General features: G+C 36.3%; 1 protein-coding gene across 1 annotated transcript; it reads left to right on the forward strand.

Moving 5' to 3' along the window:
* The first annotated feature begins 243 nt into the window (after positions 1–243).
* Positions 244–11,406, forward strand: LOC135076991 (scolexin B-like). Its single transcript, XM_063971576.1, has 6 exons — positions 244–353; positions 1,389–1,839; positions 6,965–7,118; positions 8,466–8,618; positions 9,435–9,572; positions 10,227–11,406. The coding sequence occupies exons 1-6, from the start codon at positions 254–256 to the stop codon at positions 10,383–10,385; spliced, it is 1,155 nt and encodes a 384-aa protein (XP_063827646.1). The 5' UTR covers positions 244–253; the 3' UTR covers positions 10,386–11,406.
* The last annotated feature ends 3,995 nt before the right edge of the window (positions 11,407–15,401 follow it).

Consider the following 15,401-nt stretch of genomic DNA (forward strand, 5'->3'; position numbering starts at 1 on the left):
TCAGAAGTTTTACTCGAAATATTTCTGTTTCATCCAATCTCACTAACTCTCACCGGTATAGGTACTATCCGAAAGTATATTAACACAATATTATTTTAAAATCTAATTAGGTAGATTCATTACGTCCTAAAATAATATTTATGAGGACTGATAACATCAAAACGAAACTGTCACTATTAGTAATGACGTAGAATGACGTCGGCGCTTGTTATTTCATAAAAGGTACCTTGCGTGACAGCCCGGCACAGACGCCATGCTCGCCCGCGCCAACCCGTCCGTGTTCGCGGCAGCGCTCGCCGCGTGCGCAGCTCTCGCAACCGCGCGCCCTGACTACGCTAATTCTAATACTAATAGTGAGTAAATCAAAACAAATTATTAGTCTTTGTGAACCAATTATATCGTTTCAGCATTGTTATCAAAAATCGCGCGCTTTTGGTTTAATTTTAACAAAGGAGTGAACTAGTTTCAAAAACACGTTTATAAGGAAAGTGTTTAATATAATAACATAAAACATATACATATAATGACATATGTGTCGAACTAATCAATAATAATTTCATAGGACAAAATATAATTAGTTATTTAGGTAATTATATTTTAATTTCTACATTGAGTCGATTACCGGCGTCAATATGATTTGTTTTGAACTAATCGTTTGTGGGTACTTCACTAAGTACCAGTGTATCAGTGTGTAAAATTAGTTTTAGTAGTAGTAATCAGTAATTTGGAAAAGTTTTCAGAAATGTTTGAAAACGGTCTAATTTTACTTTATTCGTGCCGAACAACAGTGATAAGGGGTACAATTTATAGGATCTGGTGGTGTCATGTGTCACATTGAAATCATAACCAACAGATATATTAATAAAATACCATTAACAGCATACAATATGAAATTTTATAAACGTGAAGATAAACTCTAAATCCATTATGTTCGAACGTTATCGAGACTTAAGTTATCATTCAAAAATAGATACGTAGCTGATTTATTTAAAAGCAGAAGGTAATTATGTAGGTAAACGAATACCTGTTGTTATGTTATCGTTTTTTATCACAACCACAATGCCCCAATTGGCTGAATAGTGAGTGGTTCACAAATTACTCAATTATGTAGTTTCCATAAATAACCATAATGATGGATGGAATTTCCCATGATGGATAGCGTTTTGTTTTTTTACTAGGATAAGCATATTTGTTCTAGGCAGAAGCCATTATATGGCTAATTGGCGTCATTAGAAACCGGACCTGCTAAATGCATTCCGATTGCTTTGATCGCTGCCATAATACTTAAGACATCTCATCGATTCATCTGCCAGTTGCGAGATACGGACACGACCCTGGTTCAGACTGTAATTGTCAAGTCTGCTAAATACAAAATATCTTCTTTCCAGGATATGTACCGGCAAATAACGCGAACTTGAATGCGGTTCTTCCGCTTACCAGCACTGACCTAGCCAACACTCCAGCTGCGTATTTATTCGAGGAACCTAAAACAAAGTCAATTCCTAATGAGACTCCAAGGAGAGTTACGGAGGTTACGGTAACCGATGAAAAGGGATCAGAGAATAATATTCCTACCTCGATCCTGGCAACGACCGACAATGGTGAAACAAAAGCTACAGTCCAGGCCGATGGGAGTGCGAAGCCGCTGTTCCACCCAGGGTCCATCACCGGGAAACCACCTGGTGTGAACCCCTCCTCAAGCGTGGAGACCACCGTGCCGTCCTTATTCCGCGACGACTCGAAGCCTGTGAACCTGCGGTACCCTCACGCGGTGCTCTTCGGCGGAACTTGCGGAGGCACCATCATACACCCCAAATGGGTCCTTACAGCGGCTCACTGGTACGTTGATTTTTTTATTTACGACTAGCTTTTGCCCGCGGCTTCACCCGCGTGAAATTTCGTTTGTCACAGATCGTCATAAATTATAGCCTTTATGTTATTCTGGGTTATAAACAATAATACTGTAAAGTTTCAACAAAATCCGTTCAGTAGTTTTTGCGTGAAAGAGTAACAAACATCCAGACATGCAGACATCATGACATCCAAACTTTCGCCTTTATAATATTAGTAGGAAGTAGGATAGTAGGATCACTAGCTTGCATTATAAAAGTTAGATCCTATTGGTATCGTTGTCTTTGTTTAGTTTGTTGGGACTAGGGGGCAGTGTTATGACCAAAGATATATTTTTTTTTGTTTTGTTTTTACAGCCTTAAAAGACAGTTCACGCATTCTTAATATTCCATTCTCAATTAAAAATTAACACCTAGATTGGAACTATTGGAAAGTAGGTAAGACCATCATTTTTGGTCTCTAATAAAAACAAAACGAAAAACTTCTTAAACCCCATTATTACCAGATATAAACTACCAGACTTAAAAAAAAACATTATTGCCGAAACAACTCTGTCACTTTTCTATTTTAAAGAAAGTTCAGTTAATGTTATACAGGAATAACATACTTCAGTAGTATTGCGTAGCGTAATGTCTATCGGATACAATTTTCCCTCTACATAGATAGAAGCTAACAACGACGAAGCGTCTTTCCGTTCTATACATGGCCAGAACGCACCCATAGGAAACTGCTCGTGTATATTTTGGAATGTCCCTTTGTAAATCGGTCACAACAAACTATACACGAATTTTGCGTACTGATCGTGTATAGTTTGTATCGTGGATGGATTCCGTCTTCGCTCCAAACTATACTACACCACTTACAGTTGACTAGAGTGTGTTTAGTTGATTTGATTTAGTAAAATATGGAATTATTACTTTTATTAGATATTATGCTCGTGCTTTGTCCTCGAAATTAGAAATAAGAACTACCTATGTAGTATCACGTACGGTGATGCCATTTTTAAATTAATTAATTATTACATAAAATATTATTATTTTACTGAATCTACATATAATAAATCTAGATTTATAACACTAATGTAAGTGGTTTCTGAAATTAAATTGATTAGGTAGATTTCAAATTAAATAACAATTATTTATTAGTGTAATCATAAATTCATTTAAAATGAGAGAGAGTGAATGAAGAAAGTTAATCGTGCATTATTAACTAAAATTGTCGACCGTTTGGTGTAGTGGTTCGAAACGGATAACTGTTCCGGAGGTAGCGGGTTCGATTCCCGCACAGTACAAACATTAATTTGTGTGCATGAACATATTTGTTTGTATTGGACTGGGTGTCTTCTATGTATAATAAGTATGTATTTACAAAAAAAAGTATTTAAGTATATTTATATCCGTTAACTAGTACCCATAGTACAAGCTTTGCTTAGTGTAAAATGTCCAGGGATATTTATTTTTATTTATAAGCTTTTATCTCAAGAACAAAATCATTTTGACATACATAATTCTTAATTTATGAGTTATTGGAGAATTGATAAAATATCCAGCCCCAAAACAAATATATTTTCTATGGCAGAATACAAACACCAAAAAACTCAGTTATGAATTAATATGTAATAGAAAGAGAGGTAAATAAGTCAAAATGACGAGCATGCAACTACTCGCGTATACATTGTAATCGCGAACTTATTACAATACATACATGATTAGTCCGTATGCGTACTGACGATGTATATTTTGGAGGAAGATAATTGGCGTCTTTCCATTCTATACATAGCCAGAACGCAAGGGTGTGAAACTAATCGAGTATAGTTTGGATATGACTTTTTTTACTAAGCTCCTCCAAACTATACACGACCAGTACCTCTAGTAGGAAAAACTTTCGAGTTCGTTTCGTTGCGTATTCAAAGTGTCATCGAAAAATTTTGTATGAAAAATTAAACAGCGCCCCCTATATATAATATATATAATATAGGGGGCGCTGTTTAATTTTTCATACAAAATTTTTCGATGACACTTTGAATACGCAACGAAACGAACTCGAAAGTTTTTCCTACTAGAGGTACTGGTCGTGTATAGTTTGGAGGAGCTTAGTAAAAAAAGTCATATCCAAACTATACTCGATTAGTTTCACACCCTTGCGTTCTGGCTATGTATAGAATGGAAAGACGCAACGACGAAAGTATGTTTACATTACGAATCAACACGGAAGCGAGTTTTCTTTGTTGTTTAACATAGACAATAAAAAAGTAATATGAATCAGCACGTCTCATTGGCTGTGCGTCACCGAGCTTAAATATAAGCGTTCATTACAAATAAAGAGCTGGGTTTTCCTTGATTGTCCATACCATTAACGTGCGTTGACTACAATTTGATGTGTCCGCGACAAAATTGCATTATTTTGTAAAAAAACCCCATTAAATAACTTAGGAAACACAATTACTGAGCAAATGAGCGACAGTCACAACAGACCACAATGTTTTCGTTATTGAATTTGAGTTTTGTACAATAATAAACGCGACCGACGAAGCCCAAACCAGGTTTTGAACGCTTAATGCTCGACTTGCGACAAAACGTGACTCGATCGCATAACAACCAGTATTCGGTCTTAAACACCTAAACCAGTTTCGTATCTTAATTTCAAATATGATAACTGTCGTGAACTTTTAAATTATTTATATATTTATATTTTTTTCGTTTAATTGCCTAAATAAGTCGATTTGCATTTACCATGAATAAAGTTTAATTTACAGTAGGTACTAAAAATTTCAGTAATTTCGTCAGTATTCGTAAATTCGTAACATTAGGTCACTTACAAATAATAACTATTAACACAGGGTTTAATAAACCAACAGTTAAAGGAAAAGAATCGATGACATGTTAATTAGTCATGTGTGTTTTATGCATTTAGCTAATAACGGTGAAAATAATTAAATTATCACATAATTAAATAACCTATAAAGCTTATTCAATCTTTATGAGAACTTCAAATGAACAGGAAATAAAAAAGATTCACATTGTCAGACTTACATCCAATTTAAAATAAATTTTCTATTGGCAGCTGTGTCTATTCGATTGATAGTGAATTCGAGTGATTTGTACACAAATTCATTATACCTACTCGATACAAAACGCCGAATTGCCAATACAGTGGACTAGTTACTCAACAATAGACTCCATTCGTTCCCCACGATCGGGAAGTTACAATGTTTTACTTGTGAAATTATTATTTCAGTATATTACGTTTACGTTCTACTCGCAGCATACATTTTTAATTATATCTGTTGTATTATTTTATTTAGGATGTTAGGTCATACACACCTAATATTTATTATACAGTGTGAGTCACGTTAAAGTGTACATATGAAAATAGATGAAACTAGACCTATTTTTATCGACAAAAAAGAGGTCAAAAAAATTTTGAGATTTTTTTTAATTTTTTTATCGAATTTTTTTTCTTTTAATTACTTATTGTAAAGAAAACGTAATAACTTTTAAACTAAGTGGTATATCCTGATAAAATAAAAACAGTAATAATGCCAAATAACAGGCAATACTAAAAAAATACATAAAATACACAAAAAATGCCAACAAATAATAAAAAATTATACTTTTTGAAAAAAATCTGCTTAAAAATTCGTGTATTTTTGGTTATTTGATAAATTTCTCCAAAAAATGCCCCTATAACCGGTGATTTTTATTGCTTTGTATTATTCTCTATCGTATTACCTTCGTAAAACCAAAAATCGCATGTCTCTATTCCTATCACAACATTTGCTATGATCGTTTGAACAAAGGCCTGCCACAACATTATTATCCGCTACAGGTAGAGACAATTTTAATTTTAACTAAAATGCTTATTTCACTTCGAAATCTTTTGTTTTTATTTGAAATCTAACTTGTCTTTATGAAAATTACAAATCTAGAGCCATTTTCAGTTTCTTTGTTAACGAAGCGTTGAATGGCGCGCCCGGAGAGGCTTAGTTCAAACGATCATTGCAAACGTTGTGATAGGGATAGAGACATGCGATTTTTGGTTTTACGAAGGTAATACGATAGAAAATAATACAAAGTAATAAAAACCACCGGTTATAGGGGCATTTTTTGGAGAAATTTATCAAATAACCAAAAAAAACACGAATTTTAAAGCAGATTTTTTTCAAAAAGTATCATTTTTTATTATTTGTTGGCCTTTTTTTGTGTATTTTATGTATTTTTTAGTATTGCCTGTTATTTAGCATTATTACTGTTTTTATTTTATCAGGATATACCGCTTAGTTTAAAAGTTATTACGTTTTCTTTACAATAAGTAATTGGAAGAAAAAAAATTCTATAAAAAATCAAAAAAAAATCTCAAAAATTTTTTGACCTCTTTTTTGTCGATAAAAATAGGTCTAGTTTCATCTATTTTCATATGTACACTTTAACGTGACTCACACTGTATACGTTACTTCCCACTCGCCCAGTTACATTTTATTAAAATGTTTTCACGTTTCAATTCACGTCAAAAAATGGTACTAATTACCTACTTAACTATGTTATAACGCTAATAATTGAACGTAATTAGTTGTTTATCTCTTTCTATCAATGTTGATTTGGTTTAATTAGTATTATACATTACATTACAGACGTAAAAGTAAAACTATTTAAATTTTTAATGGATTAGTGGTGATCGTTGATGTCTTTTTGAACTGCCACAGAGCCCGTTGATGTCTTTTTCAAATAATGTTATAGTAGACTCAAAAAAATGAAATTATTATTATCTGTTCTAATGAAAATTGGCTTATTCCACTATTCCCCGTTGACAATCCCCGTCTACGTTACGTTACGTTAACGCCAATTGGAACTTATAAAATCAAAATAAAATCAATCACAATCCCCGTTGACGGGGATTGTCAACTGGGAATAGTGGAATAAGCCTGAAAATTGTGCTTTAACTTGAACGCTATACAATATAAAACAGTATAATTCGTTCCAGCACCCTATACACTCACTGGCGGCCGCTACGTTCTGGCCGGGACCAACAACTTATCTGTTCTATAATTCGTAGCATAGTAATTTGTGCTTTAATATGAACGCAATACAATTTAAAACAGTACAATTCATTCCAGCACCTTGTTCACTGGAGGCCGCTACGTGCTGGCCGGCACCAACAATTCGGACGACGGCTCCGGCATCACCAAGAAGGTGAAGAAGCTGCACATCCACCCGCTGTTCACCGTCGGGCCTTACTGGCTCAACGCCAAGAACTACAATATTACACAGGTTCGCTTTTTATATTTAGTCAATAATAGTATGTGTGGTGGATTTACCAGTAGGCTGGGTAAGCTCAGGGCGGCAGATTTTAGGGGCGGTGGGAGAAATTAAAAAGATCAATGTTTGTAATAAAATATAGGTACCGCAAAAGAACTAGCCGTGTGGTAACGGCAGAGTAGAATACATTTGTCACTAACCTCTACTCTTCCCGCGGGTGTCGTAAAAGGCGACTTAAGGACGACACATCAAACAGAGAACGGGCAGCAGCGTTCTCTGAAAAACATCAATCTTTTAAACTGCGATCTTCGTCCCGCCTGCCAAGCGTGGGGGAGGATTACGGCAAAACCCTCCATTATAGTGGAGGAGGCTCGGCGGGTTCATAGTCCAGCAGTGGATTGTAATGAGCTGTTGATGATGAAAATAACTAGGTAAAATAAATTATAATTATAACTAGGTAAAAGAACTTATGTGCTGCAGTTCGACATCGACCTGTTCGCCACGCACGCAGCAACAACACTAAAATTAATCAGGTGTTATCTGCCGACTGACATAGACACCAAGATACCCGCACGCCATATTCAGTTCACTTGATTAATGATACACGTGCGACACTGTGTGTATACTTAAATGATTGCTATTCAGAACATTGAACCCAATTCACTCCAAAATAAAAATTAATGGGAAACAAAATAACTCGAAGTCATCATCAAAAGGACATTAATTATATCAGCGTCATATATTTATTTAAATAGAGTTACGGAAAACCCAGTCTTTATTTCGAGATATCAGAATTTTTGATAGAAACCTACCTATTTTAAAATATTATCCTCAATAATTTATTTATTATGTCATATTTTATACACGGGCTGTGAATGTGTACATTAACATTAACTTACCCTATAATTTTGTATTCTCGTATCCTCCTCCTCTCCACAGAGGAAGGAAATTTATGCATTTACAGGGCAGATATGTACCATCCTAGACTGCATCCCACTTAACATCAGGTGCGATTGTGGTCAAATACCTGCCTTGTTATGCATAAAAAAAAAAAAAAAAAAAAAATTGCTGACCACGATTTTGTTCATAACTTAACTTGGGTACCTACTTAATTTACTTAATTTCAATACAAATTTCTTAAAATCCCGTAAACCCTCGTGGCAAGCTAAACATGCTTGTTACGAGTGGGGGTTCACCACAACAGTCGAGATGCGGCGGGGACCGAACTCGCGTTCCTCGGATCACAAGTCGGCCAGTTCGATCCCTTCACCGTTGGGCTATCGTTGCATAATTTAAACAATCCGCATCTTCATTTGACTTTCCAATCGATGCTCACATATCCGACGATTGGTGTTACAGGTGGCAGCGAGATGGGACTTTTTGCTAGCGGAGCTCGAGGAGCCTTTCAAGCTGGATGGCGTAAACATAGCTGCAGTACGTCTGGAAGATGAGATAAGGCAATCGCCCGATATGTACGTCGGTTATGCGGGATACGGCACCGAGCATCATGGGGTAAGTCCAGCATTGAACCACCAGAAACTCGTTAATCTTGCTACATAATAAAGCTATAGTGTTGAAATTCTACCAGGTTGTTGTACCTTCTACAACTTAATTTAGTACCGAAACATGCTAAGTGAAACATACTGAATTGATTAGGTAAAGAACGCAGCGATGCGACTAGGAAAAACAAGTTTGCAGCTCAAATCCAAATAGAGTTCTTATGTCATCGCTGGTAGAAGCGTTCGTAATATCAGTGTGGAGGTGCTAAACTCTATCGAGTCGCATTTACTCGCAACGGAAGCTGGAATAGTTGATGGAATCAAAATCGTCCCCGATTATGACTATTACGGGTGGCACTTTGAAAAGTAGTTTAAGCATTTACTATACATATTATGTTAAATAGAATTAATTATTTATGAGGAAGTCTCATACACAGACTATGCGATTAATATTAACGAGTGTCAGCCACGAGGAAATAAGCGCAAATGCACGTTCTGTTAGTGCAACATTATTCAATGTAGGTATAATAATTGTAATTAATAACCCACAAGTTTACTTGTTTATTTAACTTCTTGACTTTTGACTCACAATAGCTAAGTTAGATAGAAACTACATAGTTATAACATATCGTAAAAGTGCCTAAGTATAGAAAATGGCACTTCAATGACGATACGAAACTGCTTTCAAACTTAGGATTATGATTTCTTTTCTTTTAATACATTTTCTAGCACTTATGCGCTACTGGGCTTAAAAACAATACATGTCGCATTATTCTCAAAAAAATTACAATATCTTAGAAAACTTGTCTTAATTAAGTCTCCGTTGCAGGGCTTCATGCGTTCTGAAATGCACGCGATGCATCTGCGCACGCAGTCTGACGCCACGTGCAAGAAGCTGAAGCAGTACAACCCGCACGATATGCTCTGCGCGCGCGGCTACGCGCCCAACTACGACTCGGCCTGTAACGTGCGTATCTATCATTTCTAGTTTTCTACAGAACGTATTACGAAAAGGGGATACGGTAGTGGACATGAAGTGCGCTGAAACCTCTAAGTAACAGTAGTATGGTTGTTAGTCCGGTTAACCGACCGAACTAGTGCAAACTTTTCAGTAGCAGCAGTAACTGTAGTTCGGTTGAAATATAGAACCGAACTACTGATACTCAGTAGTTAATTGGGGTGAACTTAAAATATATTTTATAATATACTGACAGTACAATATTTGCCGTATGTATCTGCCGACGAAAAAAAGTTCATTAATTTTAAAATAACAATAAAATGGAATTACAATGGAATACATTTTAAAATGGAAAACCTTGGAGGAAGCCTTTATCCAGCAGTGGACGTCATTTGGCTGAAACGAACGAACGAAAATAACAATAAATACAAACTGTTGCTACAGAGGAATTGAGGATCAGTAGTTCGGTTCAGTTATACTGAACTACTGCTACCTACTGAAAAGTTGCTTAATCCAACTTTTAGGTTAACCGGGTTTTCTGAGAAGACATCCTATCAATAAGTTCGCCTAAATATTGTGCAGTTTCCAATGTTACTTATTTATTTTAATGGGCAGTCAACAGAGTACGAGTAATAATATCTAAATATCAACAACCAATTCCAGGGTGACAGTGGCAGCGGGCTGGTGAACGGCAACCAGAAACTACTCGGTGTGGCCTCCTGGGTGGAGAACGACTCCATCGAGTGCCGCAATGGAAACCTGGTGGTGTTCGCCAAGGTCGCCAGAGCGCGCGAGTGGATCCGCGATATTGCTGGAGTCTAGACCTGGAGGGCTACTCCGAAACGCTGAATACGTAGTTTTGGGTCTATCTGTCACTGGCATCTCGCTTTACGTGAGAGGGATGGCAACATTCGAAACTTCGGATAACGTTTTTCGGAATAACCCGCTGACGGGGTGAAAGCTGGAAGCTACTGCATCGGAAGATCGTGCATTTATAACACTACAGTAACCTTCTACATACAAACCACTCCTGCCCCAAAAGACAAGTTACAAAACGTGACAGTTGTTATTCCGAAATTGCTTTGCTCCGGCGTTTTTTGTTTGGAGCTGCTTTAATGAAAACTGACGCATTTTGTAACTTGTCTAGGGAGATTGAGCCATCTAGACATTAGGTTTGTAATGTTACGTATTCTAATTTTATATCATTTTGGATGGCCTACTCAGTTCAATGTGGCCTAAATATTTGAAGATGCCAAAAAAAAATCTCCTCTTTTATTTTGATTTCTCTGCCTGTGCTGTTTTGGTATGAGCATAAGCTTCCGATTCTCAATTTGTAGTTGTTCCTAATATCAATGGCCATAATTTCTTAGTTAAATAAGTACTTACTTACATGTATAACTCTACATACTTGCATATTTAAATAAGTTTCCTACAACTTTTGTAAATAACTTCTTTCAAAATTTGCCTAGATTACAAATCTAATTGTATTAACAGATACTTATTTATTATACGCGAAATGTACAAGTTTTGGTAGTTCTAGTCATAGATCCAAAATTAATAATTTAATAAATATGTCATCTGTATTCTACACGAGTATAACTGGTCGTCGAGTAAGAACTTCCACGAAGATATAAATAAATAAGACGAGTGTATTCCATAAATCAAAAGTTAAGTATTATTAAGCTCTCTTTATAATTTTAGTGACGCCAAAGATCCCTTACAAGCATTTGTTCTTACAGGATGCGGATCAATACTAAAAGAGCGTTAACTTATTTTTTACCATTACGCTGTTAACGATTTGATTGAATGTTATTAAACATTAATTAAATAGTGTACTAAGCAATTTATGTGTACTTATTGAAGACTTCACATTCAATACTCAACATCCCACAATCTTGAAACAGGTCTTATTCCAATCTACCCCCTTCGGGCATGCCACCGGGGTGGTGATTGGCACTAATAGGTGGTGTTTACCACCCCGGTGGTAAATGGCACCTATTTAGTTTCATCTGCGCCCTTCGAGCTTGCTGAACAACAGTACACTTAGCACCTCGTAATGAAATGCTTTTCCTTTGCCAGCCGTGTCAGTGGCAAGGTCTAATTTTAGGCTCTTGTCTATCATCGTAGCAGGTCGTTGTAAAAAACAGTTATCGCTCGATTGTGTCGATGCTAACAGCGCGTCTGGATCCGAGACGGGTACGCTTGGGGTAGCGGACGGGGTCGTATTTCTATTCCTACTAATATTATAAATGCGAAAGTTTGGATGTCTAGATGTTTGTTACTCTTTCACGCAAAAACTACTGAACGGATTTTGATGAAACTTTACAGTATTAATATTTATGACCCAGAATAACATACTAATTTATGACGATCTGTGACAAACTAAATTTCACGTGGGTGAAGCCGCGGGCAAAAGCTAGTATGGTATAAGGCATGGTTTCCACCAAAGCGGAGAAGTGTCGGGCCGTAAAATTTTTCTATAGAAAACAAAATCAAAACAGCAGCAGCGACGCGACACTGAGCAGAGCTCTGCGGAGCGGAGAAGCGCTCTGATCTGCCTTTTTGGAAACTGGGCCTTAGATGGAGGTACGTTGTTCAAACTATTCATATAGAGATTCGTGACAATGCTCATTAGGTCGAGAAGAGAGTTAAAGCTATCAGAATCCCACGTACCTCGTTTCATACGTTTTGATTCTCGCTCCAGTGGTCTCTGGTGTCCATTCTGCGTTTCTCCGGTATCCGACGCCCTGGGTCCACCTGCTAGTCGTCCAAAGGGCACTCGTCCTGTCTATCGCCAACCACCACCACGTACATGTCGCTGGATTCGCAGTCACTTATAATAGAACTTTTTATAGATTCGAAATTTCGAATTGAATATTATAAACGTTGAGAAATAGATTTCAGTAAAAAATGAGCAGTTTCTGCGATGTAGCTACTAGCTCGAAAATTAAAGACGCTATGAAGAACAGGCGACTAAAAATGGCGGCAAACTGAAGAAGTCAAAACAATGAGGGTTTTCGCGAATGAAAAATCCGCCAGATGGCAATACGTAGACGCGAGGTCCAAATGCTGCATGATTGGTTATTTTTGACATGACATTGACAGATATGTCAAAATCCACCAATCACGCAGCAGTCAGACCCCACATACACGTCCCGCCATCTAGCGGATCTTTCATTCGCGAAAACCCTCATTCCTAACTCGCGCTTTATAAAAAAAAGTGTAAAAGAGAAAGATATACTTGTCACGGTGACAAGTCAGCCGTGTGCGCAATTTATTACGGAAATGACGTCATTTTCTGTGAAAAATGGTAAAAACCGGAAGACCGGAAGTTAGTAGACGCATCTCTCTCCATGCTGACTGCTTAGCATTGCGTCGTGCATCGTCATATGCCGAACGACACTTTGGGTTGAGTTATAAACGCTCCAAGACGTTGGCTTTTCCAGACTGAACCTTCCCAGCTCCCAGCTATGACTTTGATAGAAAGGGCGCTATGGAGTCGTTTCTTCCACCACTATACAGCACCAGCCCATATGTTGTCCCAAAGTGGTAGTAGGTCAAGCTATATTGGGACGTGAAGGGTATGTACTAACCCGGGAAAGGGCCTATGTACTGAAACTATTTGATTTGATTATTCGTATTAGTTCCGCCTTTTGCCACGTTGGACAACCATACCACATTTACAGGAGGGCGCTACTTAATACCATTACCAGGTTATATAATTTTCAATTTTTGCCTCTCTGACGGCTCAGTTTGTTAGTATGACGTCACATTTCAAAGCTATGAAAAAAAACGTGTCAGGTTTATAGTCCGATTTTTAATTCGACGGAATTCTGACAGCTGTCATTTTTTGACAATTCAGATGTAATAAGCCTTTTTTGCTTTGAATTATTAATAAATAATATGAAATGTAATTTCATCAAGTACAACTGACAAGAATGAACTATTGTTTGTTGTGTCAATTCAATGTACACTAATTATTATGTACATTTTAGAGTTTAAATAGAAAAAAAACGTGTTTTTAACACAGTAAAACAACATATTATCATTTACGAAAATATGTATTGATCATCAATCATCATTATCGTCGTCATAATCAACTTGGATTATAAAATTGGCATCTTGTTAAATTGGTTATTTTATGAACCTAAGATTTTATTAACAAAAGGATTTTCATAAAAAAGGTTTGTAACCCATGGATTATTGGCCAGGGAGTCCAGTAATAGAAAAATAATTTCCCAATTTTTTTTGTAACTTCAAAAATATGATAATAAAAATTCAAATAACCATTTTGAAATGATCAGTACATTTTTAAGCCTTAGTTTTTCAAGTGAAACCTTAAATTCAAGAAAGGGTTATTTTTTAATTTGTGAAAATGCTCTCCATTCATAATGGGAATGTTTCAATGTTGACAACACTTCTGAAATGTCAAAATTTCGTCGAATTAAAAATCAGAGTTTAGTAATATTTAACCAACTTAGAAGTGAATATCCTGTAGCCTGTGCCTGTTAGAGATGCGTGACAAAACTAGTTAAATCCGTTTAGGCAGGAGCAAAAACTAAGCTAGATGTGTGGTGTTGTGATTCCTGACCCGACCCTTTTGTACCCTTTGCACCACCGGCCTGCACCACTGGTGGTGCAAAGGGTATTTTTAAATCCCTCTTGCACCACCAACAAATAGTGCTGTGCTACCATCGACTGTAAAACTAGTAGTAGACTGTAAAATACTTAATAATTTAATTGTTATAAATAAATCAAAACCTACCTACAAGTTTTAATTTGTGTGTGTGTAAGTGCCTATAAACATTTCACTTCAGACCCACGATACCCCGGGCCTACATCCTACATACAACGAATAAAGTACCAGGGCAACATAACCATAAAGGAGCTATTTTATGATACATGTTTATTTCTCGGGTCAACCAAGAAGAATTTGATATAGCTCCTTTATGATTATGTTGCCCTGGTACTTTAGGAATTATTCGTTGTATGTAGGTATGAATGGTTGTTATTAATTTTTATGTTATGTTGTCAAATCTGTCCAGTAGTTTCGGAGCCTATTCAGTACAAACAAACAATCAAATCTTTCCTCTTTATAATATTAATATTATATGATTATAGATAATCGTTTTACAGTTAATGGTAGGGCGGCACTATTGGTGGTGTAAAAGGGATTAAAAAATACCCTTTGCACCACCAGTGGTGCAGGCCGGTGGTGCAAAGGGTACAAAAGGGACCCGACCACGACATGGAACGGAGTTTTTACTGTGGCACAAAATGGTAATTTTAAGATGCCTACATACTAATAATTATGAAAATAAATCTGAACTATTACTGATCTACTCTGTTGGTTATGTGTCAGTGTTATTTGGGATATTAAAATGTTAGTATAAATTAAAACGACGTTTATGTTCCTGAAAATTTAATGACTTTAATAGAAGAATAACTAAATTAAAACAGCAAGATAGAAGAAAAAATCATTCATTATTAACATCATCTTTATCTGATTATGTTCAAGCAAAAGACCAAAATTAATCAATGACCTAACAAAATATACAACAAAAGTCATTAAATAATTAAGTCCAACCAATCAGTTAGTTTACTGCGACAACGATCGAACCAATACAAAGTATTACTGTTTCAACTTCACCATTAAAATGAAATACAACTTACAATTTTGAATAATATTGTGATTAAAAGAAAAAGCTAAATAATTCTTTCCTACTTATATAATGTGTAATAATATAAAGTGTCGACTACTTATAATATGTATAACTATGTTTAAATTTTCACACAAAGAGCGGAGCGAGGCAGGTGCGGGGCGTCTGCCGGCGGCGG

This window comes from Ostrinia nubilalis, chromosome 12 (genome assembly GCF_963855985.1).
Source record: "Ostrinia nubilalis chromosome 12, ilOstNubi1.1, whole genome shotgun sequence".
NCBI classification, from domain to species: Eukaryota; Metazoa; Arthropoda; class Insecta; order Lepidoptera; family Crambidae; genus Ostrinia; species Ostrinia nubilalis.

Bases quoted from the DNA above. Each gene is read 5' to 3' on its own strand.
- LOC135076991 (XM_063971576.1), top strand. From the start codon at position 254: ATGCTCGCCCGCGCCAACCCGTCCGTGTTCGCGGCAGCGCTCGCCGCG. The intron at 1,840-6,964 runs GTACGTTGATTT...AATTCATTCCAG, and splicing joins GTCCTTACAGCGGCTCACTG to CACCTTGTTCACTGGAGGCC. The intron at 8,619-9,434 runs GTAAGTCCAGCA...TCTCCGTTGCAG, and splicing joins ACGGCACCGAGCATCATGGG to GGCTTCATGCGTTCTGAAAT.